This window comes from Panthera leo, chromosome D4, assembly GCF_018350215.1.
Source record: "Panthera leo isolate Ple1 chromosome D4, P.leo_Ple1_pat1.1, whole genome shotgun sequence".
Lineage (NCBI taxonomy): Eukaryota > Metazoa > Chordata > Mammalia > Carnivora > Felidae > Panthera > Panthera leo.
Window position 1 is genome coordinate 18115760 of NC_056691.1, and position 18547 is coordinate 18134306.

The following is an 18547-nucleotide window of genomic DNA, read 5'->3' on the forward strand; positions in this document are numbered from 1 at the left end:
TGGGAGAGCTGAAAGAACGATTAGATAGATGTAAAATGCCTTAATTAATTAAGACATCAAGTAAAGACGCCGGGCAGGATCCCTGATTGGCATTCGGATTCAAACGTGACTCTAGGATATTGAGTACTGGCTGCAATTTTTCACCCTTCCGTGGATCCGCGTCCTCTGCTTGTCAATCTGCAGCAACTCCCACGGAGACAGAATGGACTTCCCTGACCCCTGACTTTGGCCAGGGTTGATTTAGCCAACAGGATGTTAGCAGAAGGCGAGCAGAGGCTTAAAACGGGTGTGCCTGGATGAACCTGCCCTCTCGCGCTTCTGCCGTGACTAAGAGGAGAATGTGCCCCACGAGGTCCCTGCGCCAGGGAGGACAAAGTGACGTGAAGACGACCTGGGCCTAGTGCACAACTTGGGGCCAAGCCTCCTTCCCCGGAGCACATGCCTGAGCTCTTCTAGTACAGTGACACGAGTTTCTCTGAGCATAAGCTCAGCCTAAATCTGGCTTCCCCACAGACGGACAAGGGATGAGCTCTGGGGTGTTTTGTTACACGGCGATAACTGACTAATGGAATGAAAATCACAGAAAACAACTGGAATAGGTACCTATGACATCGGAAGCCCACGTTCTCTATACTGGTTTATGATTTCCCTGCTTCTGCAAGTTCCAGCTCTTGCCCTCAGCTTTTTTTGTCAAAGAAACGACCTCTATTTCCCTCGTCTTCCGAATAGATTTGAAAAGGCTGAGGCTTTCAGATTTGCTGTGCTCACTGAGCAGTGAGAGGTTTCTATGGCACGATAATTTCATCATGCAGGTGTACAACGTATATACGGACATCAGATTCCACCTGGAAGAAAGCCAATCAGATAAACATACATTCCAATAACAGCGACTCCAAATACGTTTGCTGCCGTGTGCGAAGACCGTACGTGTGTTTCACAGAAGCCCCCAGAGGTTGGCTGAGAGCAGCCAGAAGCAAAAGTGGTTCCAGTCTGACAGGGCCTTAAGCCTTGTGAGCCTTTTAAAAACAGTTGTTTAACTTAACTATTAACATTGCATATTAAGTATCAAGGTAAGTAATCTCTTAAATTAAGATTCTTCATTAAAAAATGGATTGAATAAATACGTTTTCTCCTCGAACATTAGACTCTGATTTCAAAAAAAAAAAAAAAAGAAAAATGATGGGGCACCGGGGTGGCTCAGTCGGTTGAGCAACCCGACTTCAGCTCAGGTCACGATCAGTCACGATCTCACAGTTTGTGAGTTCGAGTTGGGCACGTTGCTGTCAGCACAGAGCCCACTGCATATTCTCTGTCTCCCTCTCTCCGTGGTGCTCCCCGGCTCGTGCTCTCTCTCAAAAATAAATGAACCTCTTAGATAAAGAAAATAAAGAAAAAAAAATTAGGAAGTAAAATGGGGACATCAGAAGTTGGCTAAACTATATACAGATGAACAAAAGTCCTTTCCAAACAAACCAAATTCGCAGGGATAGTACCTAGGACTTTCACTTGATCTTCCCACATTTGATCTCTGCCCGCACTCCCTCAGGAAGCTGACGGACTCATCCTGCCCGACGGCACGAGCAGTGCCTCTGGTTTGCTCAGTCCCAAACCCTCTGCCACCAGGCGTGGCTCACTTCCCTAGTGGGAAGGCTTCTCCAGTTGTGCTCTGTCCTCCCCACAGGGGCTTCTACGCAGAAGACAGCACATGTAGGCGCTGCAGCGCCCCCTGCAGAACATGTGAAGGAAATGCCACCAGCTGCCGCTCTTGCCAAGGAGGCTTCGTCTTGGACCAGGGAGCATGCCGGGAAACCTGCCCCGAGAGGCACGTGGCCATGGACGGGGTGTGCAAGCCTTGCCCCAAGATGTGTCAGGACTGCATCCATGAGCAAACATGCAAAGGTACCCGGGGGGGCATCCCAGGGGAGGATGTGGCTCTCCCACGCCACCCCCGCTGGGCACTGGGGGCGGGGGGGTAGGTTCGTGCAGAACAGAAGGAGCCAGTCTCCTTACCTTTACTGGAATAGATCTACCTCTGTGCACGTCACTGAGGACATCGAGAGTGAGATAAAGCCTTTCCATTATGGATTCTGCAAGTGAAGACAGACGAGAACCCCTTTTCTGCATGTGTACTGAGCCCTGGGGGTGTGCCAAGCTATCCCAGGCGCTAGAGATACAGATAAGAACCCAAAGTTCCTGCCTCCTCGAGCTCAAAATCTTTTTTTTTTTTTTAACGTTTATTTATTTTTGAGACAAAGAGAGACAGAGCATGAACGGGGGAGGGGCAGAGAGAGAGGGAGGCACAGAATCGGAAGCAGGCTCCAGGCTCTGAGCCATCAGCCCAGAGCCCGATGCGGGGCTCGAACTCGCAGACCGCGAGATCGTGACCTGTCGAGCTCAAAATCTTACAGGACAGACCGATACTAATGAAACACAGAGGTAGCCAGAGAATCGCAACTCTTACAAAAGACGTGAAAGAAAAATTCAGGCAGCAGTTAAGGCTCAGAAGAGCACTCTGGCTAGGAGTTCTTTCTCTGGAATTATCTCCAGGAAAGGCTGTCTTGATTTCCTCTCCAGAGTAAGACTCATCTCACTGGCATGGTTCTATCGAAAGGATTCTCTTGGCGCGATTGAAAGCGTTTTCTTGGTTTCCCCCCAAATAAGACAATGAGTCAAAATCAAAGAAACTCACAGTGCCCTCCTCACGCTGAGTAACCACGTCTATTTCATTGATCTACCCTAGCAGTGAATAAAAAATTAACTAATGCAAGAATTCCTTAACCACTTGGGGATCGAACAGAGTGCGAGGGGCTCAGTACAACTTTAAAAATCCGTTACAGCCTTCCGGGTTTTCAAACGATACCCCCAGCATCTCGGCCACCGCCGGTCTGCGACACAGCACTGCGATTTTCTGGAACCTCCAAGGGGCTGATCATTTCGGGCTGGAAACCCTGCACCTTCTCCTCAGGCCCCCCTGTGTGGTCTTCTCTCCCAAAGTTTGGAGACGTGGGGGGTGCGCCCTGGCAGGGTGGGCTTGGGACGCACACAAGTTAACACCCAGGTCGGCGGAGTCAGTGTGGAAGGAATGAATCCCTGTCTCCTGTGCCCCAGGGCTAACTTGCCGTTTCCTCCTCCCCCCCCAGAGTGTATGCCTGAGTCCGTCCTGTACAAGGACATGTGCCATCAGTCCTGTCCCCGCGGCTACTACGCAGACAGACGCCAGTGTGTCCGCTGCCACGAAGACTGTCTGGAGTGTGATGGCCCCTCAGCGGATGACTGTGACCTCTGTGCTGAGTCATCCTCGGTTCTCTATGATGGACGCTGCTTGGAGGAGTGTCCGGCAGGGACTTACTATGAGAAAGAGACCAAGGAGTGCAGAGGTATAGACTTCCGGGGGCGTGGCCAAGCGCTGCACCCAGGGACGCCTGACTCAGCTGTGGGTTTCTGCAGAGGGCAGGTGCTGGGGTGTGTAGGGTTCCGGCCCCAGAGCCGTCACCCAAGCCCTTTCCCTCCTGCTCCAGAAAGCAGCTTTTGAATCGACTCTAATTTATTATGTCTTTCTTTTAAATGAATCGTTCACAAGCTTTGACCATGTTAACTCTTCTTAATAATAAATCAGGTTGACCCTCGTCACAACAGTGGCTGCAAACTGCTGATCAAAAAGAATTCTCGTGTGAAGCTTCCCAGGGGAGATAAGGCTTTGAAAGTCGCCCAAAATGGAAGCTTTTTTTTTTTTTTTTTTTAACGTTTATTTATTTTTGTGAGAGAGAGAGAATGCTGGGGGGGGGGGGGGGTGCAGAGAGAGAGGGAGACAGAGGATCCGAAGCAAGCAGGCTCTGTGCTGACAGCAGCGAGCCAGATGCAGGGCTCGAACTCACCGTGAGATCACGACGACCTGAGCCAAAGTCGGATGCTTAACCGACTGAACTACTCGGGCACCTCAGACGAGAGGTTGTTTTCTTTCTTTTTTTTTTTTTCTTAAAACTTGAAGCCACTGAAGGTTTACAGCAGCATAAGGGAAGCTGTGCCGTAGAGAATTTTCTCGGCGCCTCTCGTCTCCCTCCTCGGTTCCTCCCTAAGATTTCCCTCCTTGACTCATCCGCTTCAGCAGCTCCTTCCCTGGGACCACCTACTCGGCACTTTTAAGTAGAGATCTGCTATTGTTTGTGCCTCCTTATGTTTGAGCCGGGTATAAACTGTTTGCCTCAGAGCAGGATAAATAAAATAAATTGTTACTAGAATCCTCAAACAAATGAATCATTCCGGGTGAACTTTTCCAGAGTTCCAGGGTTCATTCCAGCTAGGCAGCCGGTCGGAACTTTGCCCCGTGTTGCCACCAAGCAAACGCTGGCCAGATAGGCAGAGGGGGTCCCAACAACAGCGGGGGCTTGAGGGCGAGCGCCCGTGGCAGGAAAAACCCAGAACGTCCTCAGGCAAACGTTGTGCACGTCATGGGACAGGAAGACGGAGCTGGCTCCCGAAGTTTCTGCTCTGGCTCTGTGATCTGGGTATACTTTTTTGTGTGTTTGACGGAAGGCACCCTTTCGTGTCAACCTGAAAGAACACGGGCTCGGAAATGCGCAGAGGACGGGGCGGGAGCGAGCTTGGGGGTCCGTTTCTTTGACAGTTGAGCCACTCGGCCGAAGTGCTGAGGTGCCACCTTGCCTGTGCTCGGGCAGGAACAGAGGGTCCATTTCTGGCCCTTTTCTGATGTTCAACGACAAAGGTAATTTGCCACACGGAAGACTTTACAGGCCTCACGGTACGTTTACATGATTTACCTGATTTAATTTTATCATTGAGAAAGGTCCCTGGTTCCCATCCCCGGTTGCCCATTAGAATCGCCTGGGGAGCTTTAAAACAACAACAAAAACAAACAAAAAAAACCCCACACAACCGTACAGATGCCTGGGCTCCCCTTAGGCCAGCTCAAATGTTGGGAACTTGAGGCCTCTCCTTGCTAGGCCAGGGCACCCGCCACCAGCCCAAAAGCAGACTGAGGGAAGCTGGTACCGGGAGAAATAAAGATGCAGAGAAGCATCCGGAACCAAGCAAGATCTCCTCTAAGAAACACAAGGGCTTGGGATCCATTCAGATCACCCAAATTATCCACTATGAGGTAGCATAGGCACCTCTAAGAATCCCATACCTATCCCAAGGCACTGGGGCAGAAAGAGCTCTTAGTAAACTCCTGGGTTCAGCCCCTAATCCTGCCCTTTTCCAGCCTCAGTTTTCTGATCTAGATAATACTAATGCATTCTATGCATTCAGTGTGTCTATGCGTTCAGTGAGCCCTTATTGGGGGCCTACTATGTGCCATGCACTCCTCAGGGTGATTAGTGATAAGCTCAAGGTGTTCTGGGAGACTCCTCCGGGCCTGGGGAAATACGGGGGACAATTCAGGCAGATTCCTGGCCTCACAGAGCTTATGTTCCACTGGGGAAGACAGACTCTAAATAAAGCAAAAGGAAAAATAAGTCAAGGGAGGGGACAGAATGGAGTCGCAATAGAAGAGAGGGAGCCTGAAGATATCATGGACAAACAGAGGCAACAAACCACACATCTATCTAGAAGAGAACTCTAGGCCGAGGGAACAGCAATTGCTAAAAACCGCGAGGGGGGAATGAATTGCTGTCATTTTGTTTGTCTAACAGGAATTTACTGAGAGCCTGTTGTATGCCAGGCCCTCTCATAGGTACTATGCATTCATCAGTGACTACAAGAGGCCTTTTTTTTTTTTTTTTTTTGTCAATGGGTAATTGTAACACATCCCAACAATTGTTCCATTAGTGATAAGCTCAGGATGTTCTGGGAGGTCAGTGGGGGACCACAGAACAAGAGTTACGGTGCTGAACAGGCCGCACGCACATCATTACTTTATGGCTGTTTTGGTAATTTTGCAAGAAGGGGCTCTCTAGTTATTAGAGAGAATGCGAAACTCATCGGACGAGAACGCTCTACGCAGAGTCCCAAGGGCCGTACCCGACTCACGGCCCCCTGCCCTTGGCCCAGAGCCCTAGAAATCTCTAAAAGAACTGAGGAAGGAACGTGAACACACCCTCCAGGGGCGCCCTGGCCCTCTCTCACTGTGTCTCCTGCCCGCACCCCGCCCACAGAGTGTCACAAGTCTTGCCGGACCTGCTCGTCGCCTGGGACCTGCACCACCTGTCGGGAAGGCCTGGGGGTGTCCAGCCACGGACGCTGTGTGCCTCACAAGGAATGTGCCCCCGTTGAGTACTGGGACGAGGCTCTGGGATGCAAGCCCTGTCATGCTAAGTGTTTCCGCTGCACCGGGCCCGCAGAGGACCAGTGTCGCACCTGCCCGAGGGACAGCCTTCTTCTCAGTGAGTTACTTTTCCTCTGGGGCGGGGTCTCTCTCCCTCCATGGGGGAAACCACCTTGCACGATGCCTGGGGCCCGGTCGCTGGGTAGGGTCTTTCTAATTTTTCACTTTGTATTTGGAACATGTTCAAACCTATAGAAAAGGCAAAAGCACAAAGAACGCCACACGGGTGCCCTTTACCCACTTGACCCGCTGCTAATCTTGTACCCCGTCTGCCCGATCGTGAGCGTGGTCTCAGTCTCTGTCAACGTGAATGCCACGATATATTTGTTTCCGACCACAGTACAGTTGTCAATGCACGTGAATTTAGCATCGAGACTATTTCATCTGTTTTGTAATTGTGGCAATCCCCCTGTAGACCAAGGTCCAGTCTCCAATCAGGTACTGCTTTTAGTTGCCATGAGTCTGAGGCCCCCCCTTAACCGGAAACGTTGCCACAGATGTTTTTTTCTATATAATATTGGGATTTGAGAAGAATACAGCCCCTATCCCTCTGTTGAAGTCTGTGCGAAGCTTCCCACGATGAGACAGAGATCATGCACTCTCAGGCCAGAATGCTTCACAGGAGACGTCGCGTCCTTCTGGAAACCCAGGATGTTCCCCAGCCCCTCATCAGTGAGGCGGACCACGGCCCTCTGTTCGAGGTGCTGTCCGATGTGTCCACTGCTTAATTACTATTTTCCCTCGCAATTAATAAGCAGTCCGTGCAGGGACGCTTTACGAACATGCAGGCATTCACCCCCTCATCAAAATTTCCCCTTGAGTCTTGCATCCGCTGATTAATACGTCTTCTTGAAGTATGGCACGGTCTGAGGATGGCCACCTCCAGCAGCTCATATTCGAAGGTCACGGCTGATGTGAAGCAACGCTCTCGGGTTCCCAGGGATCCCATGATTAAGCGTAACACGGGTATGGGAGAACAAAAATGAAACAAAGCCCACTCAGCTAAGAGAAGGAACAAGGGAGGGGCACAGGAGAGAGGGAAGAAGGAGAGGGATATTCTGAAGACCTGGAAGGTGTTAGCGTCTATCTGGACCCAGGAGACCTGAGAAGGACGGCATTGACAAGGACATTGTCCCCTTCGTCCAGCATCCTCCCCCACCCCCCACCAGGGTTCACTCTGGGGAGCGCGTAGAGGAGGGCTGGGAGACGTGTGTCCTACTTGATACGATGACAGACTCTTTTCCTTCCTTGGCAGACATGACCTGCGTGCAGGACTGCCCCGAGGGCTACTACGCTGATGAGGACAGCCACCAGTGTGCGCCCTGCCACAGCTCTTGTAGGACATGTGAAGGGAGACGCAGCACACAGTGCCTCTCCTGCCAACCAAGCTCGTTCCAGCTGGAAAAGGAGTGCCTGCCCCAGTGCAGGGAAGGGTAAGGTGCTCGCTACACGTCTCCCTCATTTGATCCCAAAGCCACTCCAGATATCACTACTGGCAAACCCCCTGTGCAGACATTGAAGCTAAGTTACAGAACACCAGACTGAAGTCTCGGTGCTGGTAAGAAACGAAGACGAGAGTCCAACCAAGGTCTCATGGTCTCTAAAGGATTTCAGCTGGTTCGTAGTAATGGATGAGGACGTGGGAGAGGCGAGCGACCCGGTGAAATAACATGAGACGCCAATCATCAGGTCAGGCTCACGTGCCAAACTTCGCTACTGATTTCGAGGTACAAGCAATCACAAGGCAGAGGCAAAGGATTCTTCCCCCAGAGCAGTCTTAAGACCATAAATGTAGGTTCTTTCTCTTCCGCACTAGGATTTGTTCTGTTGGCGAGATCAAAGTGATGTATGCGGCGCATTAATTTTACAAAGGGAACCATTTCAGTTACATATCCCCATTTATACCCTACCAATGCTCCAACCTACCACGTCCCCATAAATCCGTTATTTGCAGGTTTAGTTCCCATAAGCAATGTAGGGACACTGATACGTTCTCCTAAAAGCCCCTTGCATATGAGAACTCTATTATTTTTTGCTAGGAAAATCTTGAGTGTATTTATCAGGGGATCGGGTTACCACCTTATTTGAAAGATTTGACCGGGGCATCCCTCCCCACCCCCAACCCAGGAATCACCAATAAAGAGAAAGATTGATTACGGGCCTGTTGCTGATTCTTCCTTCCCAATCGGTAACCGAAAGGCACCGAGAGTTTCCGGACCCAAAATGAAAGCCTATAACCTCACACTTTTCCAAATGCTTCTGCCCAGATAGGACATCACTTTTCCTTTCTTCAGTTTCTATAGCAGCTACGGCCTGCATTACTCATTGTGGTCCTTATACACTGCCCTGTGTTTTGATTTACCTCGTCTATTCGCTCATTCATTCATTCGACACATGTTTAATAAAGAACACGTTGGAGGTGTGAGTAATGCGAAGATGTTGACCTTCAAGAATTTATGCTTCTTTTATATTTCTTACCAAGAAAATTACGAGCGCCTCGAAAAAAAACCAAGCCTCTTATTTTTTCGCACATATTGCTACAATACTCAGCACAAAGTCACACACATTAGCGGCCCTCAAAAACACCAGCCATATAGATCAAGGAAGAAAGGGCCCTACCGAACAAGAGAGGCGATGGGGCCACCTGGCTTAGCCTTTGATCTTCATTCCACAAAGTGCCTGAAAAGATCGGAAAGGAAACACCATCTTCCTCAAATCGAGTCATTAAATACTCCTATACGCAAGAGGGTGTAATCTTGTGATCTCAACTGATTGTAGACCATGGAGTTAAGAAGACGGATGTTCCATTGTAAAGTTACCCATGGAGAGGAGACACACAGGTTGCCATAAATCTCTTTCATGGGGAACAAATGGGATATTAATGAGGTATAAGTGGAGATATTTAACGGAGATTGTCCCTTTTTGTAAAATCAGTGTCCCACATACATTACATCTGAGATTTGTTAAATCTCTTTGCCTTGGAAAGGCAGGTATATGATCTTCTGAACCCTTTACCAACACATATAGTTATGTTAGTGTTTAACCTCGGAGCAGGTTTTTCAAGGCTCCCATTATTGTTTGTATTTATGCACAAAATCCTCTTCCGGGCATTGAGGATCTGGGCATCTCATAGCCACCTCGTGCAAAAGTCATCAAAGTAAGCAGTGGTATCGTACTCTTCTTTTAATCGTATCTAGTAACCCCCTCCCACCACCATCTTTCACTCTTTGATAATTTTTTAAATTTTTTTAATGCTTATTTATTTTTGAGACAGAGACAGAGCGTGAACAGGGGAGGGGCAGAGAGAGAGAGGGAGACACAGAATCTGAAACAGGCTCCAGGCTCCGAGCCGTCAGCACAGAGCCCGATGCGTGGCTCGAACCCACGAACTGTGAGATCATGACCTGAGCCGAAGTCGGATGCTTAACCGACTGAGCCACCCAGGCGCTCCTCTTTGATAATTTTTAAAACCTACTAGGTATTAAGAAGCTTTCTTCCCCACAGTTCTTATTGATGCTTTTCATCTTAAAAACCCATCACGTTAGTAAAACACATTCATGCTACTTCAGAGTTTACGAAGTATTTCTACTCAGAATATATTTTTATATGATGATTTAGTTCTCCACTAATCCTATGAGATTGATATTATTCTCTCCGTATTAAAAATGAGGAAACTGAGGCTCAAAGAGGTTACGTGACTTGCCCAAAGTCGCAAAGCTTCCAAAACACAGTGGAGCCAAGACTAGAAATCAGATCTTCTGACTTCAGCCTGTATATTCTCTGGGTGGGCAAGTGCGGATTTCTACCTTGCCCTGTGGCTCTCTCTTTTGAGCCTCCTGTGGGCTTTATCAACCCTTCACTTCATGACTGAAGTTTCCCCTTGTGTTCCTTTCATGACCCTGTCTCTCTCATACCCCAGTCCTACTGATTGACTCGGTGGTAATTGTTCCTCACCCACCCGTGGAAGGTAAAACAAGGCTTGAGCGCTGAGGTACAGGTGCATTCACTCAGGTCAGTGACAGGTGGCTGAGTAAGGCAGACTCAGCCATGGCCTTAGTGTCCAACAAGTTAGTGGAACTGAAAGAAACTTTAAGGAACCTAATGTGGCAGATGGTTTCACGCCAGAGAAGCCAAGGGCAGACCTTCCAGTTTCTAGGATAGTTTCAGTGTGCCAACGTCCAGAGATGCCAAGGAGGGTCAGATGAGCTCTAGAAGTTCATCTTTGTCCACGATTTCTTTCCTCTCGTCTATCTTGCTTGAAATATTCTTATTTACTTTGCACTGCTTTGCTATAGCGGTATTTACCAGGTAGGTTGAAACCACATTACCCCACTTCGCTGGCTGTTTGACATTGAGCCAAGTGGTCTAAATTCTCTGAGCCTCAGTTTTTACATACATAAAATAGGGACAATAATATCTAAACCGTAAGGTTTGCTTTGAGGTTTAACATACAGTTCATAATTATCACTAACACGCATTATTTATAATGTGCCAGGCACTGTTGTAACTATTTTCTCAATAATAACTTATTTAATTTCAGCTGCTAACATTAAGCCCCATATGACGACCTGAGACAGAGACGTTGTGTGAATTGGCCAAAGTCGCACAGCTCATGCCTGGAACAGCTTGGCTTTGACCCCATGCAGTCTTGTTCCAAAAGGCAAGCTCCTGACTGTCACGCTCTAGTGTCTCAGTTCTAGGTTCAACAAAGGGAACTAATGTTTACAAAGTCCCTAGCGTACGATCGGGTACGCAGTAAAAAGTTAACGAACAGGGATTATTGTTACGTCAGCCTCCAAAAATCTTTCCGACGAGGTTACACCTGTTATTGTGTAAACATTAGCAACACGCACATCATCTCCCAGGTCAAGATTATTTTTTTTTTAATTGAGGCGCCAGAAGAATCACTCAGAGATCCATTTAGAACATCCTCCATAACCGGATCCCATTCTACGAAACCTGAGACTTGAATGTTCAAGTGGAGAGGCATATAGGTATAAGGAAGGCAAAAGCAGTGAACAATTATCATAGCTCTGCAACATACGATAAGTCCTAGGTCCTTTCATATGTGTTACCTAATTTAGTACTCACAAATAGCAAGGAAGGGATTGCCGTGCCCAATTTAAAGATAAGAAAACAGAGAATCACTAGGTTTGTTAGTATCATTACAGGCGTACCTTGGGGATACTGCAGTTCACTCCCAGACCACTGCAGTAAGGTGACTATCGCAACAGAGCAAGTCAAATGAATGTTTCGGTTTCCAAGTGCATATAAAAGTTGGGTTCACACTATACCATAGTCCATGAAGGGTGCAAGAGCATGATGTCTAAAAGAGCGATGTACGCACCTAAACTGAAAAATATTTTAGTGCTAAAAAATGGTAGCCATCATCTGAGCTTTCAATGAGCCATTGTCACCGAGCACAGATCACCGTAACACGTATGATAATGAGAAGATTTGAAATATTGCGAGAATTACCAAATCGTGACAGAGGCACAGGGTGAGCAAACGGCATTGGAAAAAATGGTGCCAAGAGACTGGCTCAACGCAGGGTTGCCACAAACCTCGAGATGGTAAAAGGCACAATGCTTGCAAAGCGCGTAAAGCGAAGCGTGGTAAGAGGAGGGGTGCCCTGTGGTAATGTATCTACTGAGTACGGTTAGCGAGTCGAGCCTAAAGTCCCCCAACTCGGAAACAATCACCGTCTGGCTAACCTCGATTTTCCCACCACAGCCAACCCAATTGCAAAGCCTGGGATTCAGTCTTCGCTTCCGCACTTGGTTTCAGATATTACGCGGAAGAAGCCACCGGACGGTGTGAGAGGTGTAGCAAGACCTGCAAGGCGTGCCGCGGCCCGCGGCCCACCGACTGCCTGTCTTGCGATACGTTTTTCTTCCTGCTCCGCTCCAAGGGAGAGTGTCATCGCACCTGCCCAGAGCATTACTACGCGGATCAAAACACATGGACGTGTGAGAGATGCCACCCAACTTGCAACAAATGCAGAGGTGAGGGTGTACCTGTCACTTTGCATGTGTGGAGGGAAAAATGAGAAGGTCTCCTTTGTGCTTGGCCCCTGTTTTGTTTTGTGTTGTCTTGTTAGTTTTATTTGGAGAGAAAGAGGGGGGAGGGAGAGAAAGAGGGGGGAGGGAGAGAAAGAGGGGGGAGGGAGAGAAAGAGAGCAGAGAGCATGCTGGGGAGGGGCAGAGAGGGAGAGAGAGATTCCCAAGCAGGCTCCACGCTGACAGCGCACAGCCCGACACGGGGCTCGATCCCATGATCCTGAGATGACATCAAGGGTCAGATGCTTAACCGACGGAGCCACCCAAGTGCCCCATTAGCCCTCTCTTTTTTCACCACCTTTGGAGGTTCCTCTCTCTTGCCAATCCAGCCAAAACTCTCCAGCATCAGCACCCTCCGTTCTCACTCAGCTTCTGCACCTGCCCTGCCCAGGCTGCCCTGCATTACATTTCTGCCTCTGCAGACCCTCCCAACCTTCCAGGCCCAGATACAGGCATCATCTCCCCCTGGAGGTGTTTCCCACCTGCGCTGTCCTCCTCCTCTACTTGTTGAACTTGGAATCTGGGTAGGGCATTTTATTTCTATTACTTCAACAACTACGTAAGATGTCTGCCTCCAGCTCTCCCAAATTCCATTGTTACTTTCCTGATACCTACTTCTCCGTCCAAGAGAACCCTAAAATCAACATGTCCCAGAGTAAACCCAACCTGGGCTTCCTCCGATAGTCATGCTGTTAATAGACCCACTGTCCAACCACCTATCCAGGTTGGATACCTTAACGTTATCCTTCTCTTGCCTCTTGCCCAACCCACCTACCCTCCAACAAAGGTGAACTTCAAGGTCTGCTGATTTTCTCTCCTAAGCATTTTTTTTTTTTTAACTCAGATCTCTTTCTCCATTTTTACTATCCTTGTTCTCCATTTTTAGCATGTCTCAGCCAACTTTCTGAAGTACCGGCACATGAGCTCGACTCCGGTCTTGCCACCCCTCTTCCCCAACTCATCCTGTATAGTAATGCCAAAGCAATAAAAAATCCACATCTGCTGGGCACTGAAAGACAATCAGGATGAATTATTCTCAACATTTAAGAAATGCCTCCAACAACGTGTTAGTTGTTAAAACTCATCAGATTAATATTGACAGTCGGGAAGGTACATTTCTGCTATCCTTTTCAAAAGTATTTTGGTTAATTAGTTTGGCCCCTTCTCTACATAAATTTTATACTCAGTCACATTTCATTCAAAAAAAAAATCCCTTGGGTATTAATTGATATAGCACTGAATTTATTTGGGGAGAAAAATCCATCTTTATGATCCTGGGTCATCACATTGATGAACATGGTATATCTCTGCAATCTATGCATTTACTTTTTGTCTTTCAATAAACTTCCAATAAATGTGGGGTTTTTTTTGTTTTACTTCTTAAAAGGTAATTAAATTCTTTCCCCAGGCAGTCCTTTCAGCTTATGATCTCACCTCTCCTTCCAGGTAGTCTAGAACCCAGAACCACCTAGAACTACTCAGCAGCCAGCAAACATGTCACGCTCTTTCATGCTTCTGTGCCTTTTGTCCATGTGTTTCCTCTTCCTGGAAAACAACACTGTAGGAAACACTCAACTTACAAGGAAACTTACAAGACCCAGCTAGAACGTCATCTCCTCTGAGAGGGAGGCTTGTCTTAGTCCTGCCAGAAATGTTCTTCCTTCTTGATTCTGTACTATGTCCTTTATCATAGCCTTTTTTACATTACATTTTAATTAAACATGTCCATCTCTCCTACTAATTGTGAGACCATCAGGGCTCAGATTCTACCACCGTTATTTCATATACCCTATTCTAGCCTAGACTGTACAGATAGTAAGTGCTCATTCAGTGTTTGCTGAACGAATGAATGAATGAATGAACAGAAAACAAATCCTAAAGTCTTTTTGCAAATTGGAGAATTTTCAATTATGACATCTTCAAATGTTGCTTCTCCACCCTTTCCTCTAATCTCTTTTTCTGGAATTCCTTAGTTAATGTCACTCAGGGTGTCCCGACCTCTAGGTCTCTTACCTGCTGTGTTATATTTTTATTTCTTTGACTCTCTATGCTTCACACTAGGTTGACTCTTCAGAGCTTTAGTCCATGTCTCTAATTTGTTCTCTGTGTTTAATCTAAAGTCCAGCCCATCTATTATTGTAGTTCTTTTTTAATTTAAATGACTTGCTTTTAAAATTTTTTAATTATTTGTTCTTTACATCCATCGCTTTTGTTTCTTATCTCCAAAGTTTATTAGAGTAGAAGAAGAGAAAGGAAGAACAGTAGGAAAGCTCTCTTTACAGAAAGGAGACCTTCGAAAGTGAATGCCCTCCTTAGTATTTCTTTATGGATATTAGGTCTTCATTTATTTGTTAATATCCTCAATCTACTGAGTTTTAAAACCATGTCAAACTTCCCTATAAAACTGGTATTATCTGGGGGCACCTGGCTGGCTCAGTCAGTTGAGTGTCCGACTCTTGATTTCAGCCCAGGTCACGATCTCACAGTTCATGAGTTCTAGCCCCACCCTGGACTCTGCACTGACAACCCAGAGTCTGTTTGGGATTCTCTCTCTCCCTTTTTCCACCCCTCCCCTGTCCTTTCTCTCCAAATAAATAAATATTTTTTAAAAAGATTCTCTCTCTCTCTCTCTCTCTCTCTGCCCCTCTCTCCCACTGGCTCTCTCTCTAAGGGGGAGAAAAAAGACTAAAAGAAAAAAATGGCTCTCCACTGATTTTAAAATAGAATCGTAACTAGCAACTTCGCATATGAGGTCTTCATCCTGGGACTCACTGTCCACCACGCTCTAAATCCAGGCGTAATCAGTTACTGGAAACCAGAGCCAACCTCGCCTTTCCTCTTTCTAGAATACTTTCTCCAGCCTGCTTTACCCAGCTACCTCTTTCTAATGCATGACAGTCAGTATTTCCTCTACAAAGCCTTCCTGAATCTCTCTATTCTGTGTACCTTTCATCCTCTGCACTCATTCATCTATTTATTTATTCAACAAACAATTATCCTGCAGTATTCAGGCGGTGTCCATATAACTGTGAACAAGGCAGCCCAGAGGGCATATTTTATACTCTTACTATTTCTCTCTCTCTCGACTGAGGTCTCACGCACCTTTGTATCTCTAGCACTGAGCACAGTCACAGGGGCAGGTGGCCGGTGGCTCCAAGGGCACCTCCAACAAAGGTGATGGCTCCGGGCAGGGTGGCCATGCCAGCCGGGCTAAGGCAACGGCTACCGCAGTCCATGACACGTCTGGGACAGTGGAGCTCTGGCCTTTGTAGGCCTCTGTCTCAAGCCCATCATGAAGGTGACCATCAGCATGGCCCATCACTGCTGAGGTGGCCGGGGAGGACCATTTCCAGCTGGGAGGTGCTGGAAAGGCTTAAGGCCATGGTGCACAATCGCTGCTTCTCCACCCTGCAGATTCCCTAGGGCATCATGGACTTCATCCTCTCAGATGGCCAGGTGGGCAAGAATCTGGTCAAGTTTTTTTATTTGGTTTTTAAATTTTTTTTCACGTTTATTTTTGAGAGAAAGAGAGACAGAGTGTTGATGGGCAGAGAGAGAGGGAGACACAGAATTCAAAGCAGGCTCCAGGCTCTGAGCTGTCAGCAGAGGAGCCCCATGTGGGGCTGGAACCCACAAACCAGGAGATCATGACCTGAGCGGAAGCCAAATGCCCAACTGAGCCACCCAGGCGCCCCAAGAATCCGATCACGTTTTAACTGGCCTGCCTCCACCACAAGGTCCTTAAGCTTCCCTGAAGTCCTCAGGACGCATGCCACCAAGTTCAAGACCGATTTCCCTACACACTGGGACTGGGACTCTTTCTTCCATGACACAAAGGACGGGAATGAAATGCTGCCCAGGGAGCTGCCAGGCACCAGGTCCCCGGAGGGGGTGCCCTGAGGAGTCAGCCCAGCGAGGAAGTTCGTGGTCAAGGTGCTTTGAGATAAGTGTGGGGACATATGGAACGTGGGCATCCCCATGCTGGACCCCCAACGGGAGGAGACGACAGGCCGGAACTTACACACCTTCAGTTTCGGGGACCCTTGAACTTCCGGGCGAACATCTCATTCCGCGAGGACCCACCTGGCGCGGCATCCAAGTCCCGAGCGCCCCGCGCCGCTGCAGCTCACGGGGAAAGGCCAGGACCGCAAGGCCACCGCCTGCAACATAAGGCTTCTTCCGACTCCAAACACCTGGGCGATGCCTCGCGGAAGAAACAGCAATTCAAGAGGCAGAAACTCCAGGAGCTAAAACAGGAGAGAAGATCAAAGCGCCTAGAGAAAGAGGCAGAGAACAGAGCAAAGGAAAGACAAAGAATTAAGAATTGGAGAGAGGAGGAAAACGAGGGAAGCTTCCCAAGAGGGGGGGGGGGGGGGGGGGAACCCAGAAGGACTGTGAACTCTTTGAGAACCAGAAAACGCTGGAGAAGCTACGAGAGAAAGGAAAGCAGGAAGCGTGGTGGGGGTGGGGGGGCGTGGTTGGTCTTGATCTTCCAATCGGCAGCCACCTGTGCCTGCTCTGGGCTGCCTGCAGTGCGCTTCTCTGAACCCTGGGGTCAGTGTCACCGCCCCCTGCCTTCCTCAGCTGTTTGCAACCATAACCAAAAAAAAAAAAAAAAAAAAAAGTAAGTCTGAAAACCAAGAGAAAAATCAAAACCTTGAAGAGTACTCAATAATTTTTTTCATCGTTTTAGAGTGATGATCAGTGACATAAGCGTTAAATTACTCTCAGCTACGAAGTGCTTAGACTGGCGGATGATCTAAATTAATCTGGGAATGGCCACCTGCTATTCACACTAGGCCTAGAAGGTCTTTTCTTTTTTTAATTTTTTTAACGCTTATTTATTTTTTAGAGACAGAGAGAGACTGAGCATGAGCAGGGGAGGGGCAGAGAGGGAGAGGGAGGCACAGAATCGGAAGCAGGCTCCAGGCTCCCAGCTGCCAGCACAGAGCCCAACGTGGGGCTCGAACTCACCGACAGCCAGATAAGTCGGACGCTTAACCAACTGAGCCACCCTGGGGCCCCTAGAATTTCTTTTACATAACTCCCAACATGGGGTGTCAGCACTGTCCCATTGAGACATAATGCAAGCCATGCATACATTTTTTAAATCTTCGGTGGTCACATTTTAGAGAAGAAAAATAAACCGGTGAAATTAACTTTAATAATATACTTCTTTAATTAATATATCCACAATGTAATCATTTGAACATGCAATCAACATAAAAATTGAGAATTTTTTAACAGTCTTTGAAACCCAGTGTTGATTTTACATTTACAGCACAACTCAAGTTGTACTAACCACATTTCAGGTGCTCAGTGCCACAGTGGCCAGTGGCTGTGCACTGGACAGCACATTTCTAATTTAGAATGATGGCTCGGGAGTGCCTGGGTGGCTCAGTCGGTTGAGCATCTGACTCTTGGTTTTGTCTCAGGTCATGGTCCCAGGGTCACGGGATCGAGCCCCGTGTCAGGCTCTGTGCTGAGTGTGGAGCCTGCTTGAGATTCTCTCTCTCCCTCTGCCCCTCTCCCCTGCTCCCCCTCTCTCTCCGAAATAAAAAATTAAAACAACAACGACAACAATGGTTTCAGATGGTATTTTGGCAGAAGCCCATCTTCTTCAGGTGGAATCTTAAGCTGAATCCCATTATGTAAAATGACCAAGCAGAGCTGCTCGGATTGGAAGCGCAGAGCCCCGCCTAGAATGCCCTCATTTGCTCCTCCTTCCCACCCCCAGGGAGTCCCTTGGGGCAACTCCGTGAGAACTACCATACCGAGGTTCCCACCCTTTACCTATCTGCAATTGACTCCAGTCTTAGAAAGAATTGGCCCTCCGGAACAACCTTGCATCAAGTAACCATCCATTTGTGTTCTCTTATTTTCATTCCAGAGGCACACAGAGTTGCTGCTCAACACTTCTAATCAGAATAAGATAAATGGGAGAATACATTGAATTGGGGGCGGGGTAGGAGGGTGGTGGAGGGTTGGCATTGTCATTGGCCGTAGGCCACATCGTAGTAAATACACTGTCGGCTGTTAGGTTTTTTACCACTCTTTGATGCCACTATTACTAGCTGTGTGGGGCCTTTATTCCAACTGGGATTGCCAGATACTCTAGATTTTGAACTCTATATCTCGATGCGCTAAATCTGATGCCCTACGAGCAGCGCAATGGGCTGCAGCACGGGGGTTTTTATTCAAGCCC

The 18547-nt window shown here is 47.9% G+C and overlaps 1 protein-coding gene across 2 annotated transcripts in view; it reads left to right on the top strand.

The window, feature by feature from the left end:
• PCSK5 (proprotein convertase subtilisin/kexin type 5) overlaps positions 1–18547 on the top strand; it is a 447663-nt gene that overhangs the window by 417256 nt on the left and 11860 nt on the right. For both annotated transcript variants that reach the window (XM_042911954.1, XM_042911956.1), the window contains 5 exons: positions 1682–1899; positions 3141–3377; positions 6114–6341; positions 7539–7716; positions 12071–12288. In XM_042911954.1, coding sequence (XP_042767888.1) covers positions 1682–1899; positions 3141–3377; positions 6114–6341; positions 7539–7716; positions 12071–12288 — 1079 coding nt within the window. The remainder of the gene's footprint in view (positions 1–1681; positions 1900–3140; positions 3378–6113; positions 6342–7538; positions 7717–12070; positions 12289–18547) is intronic.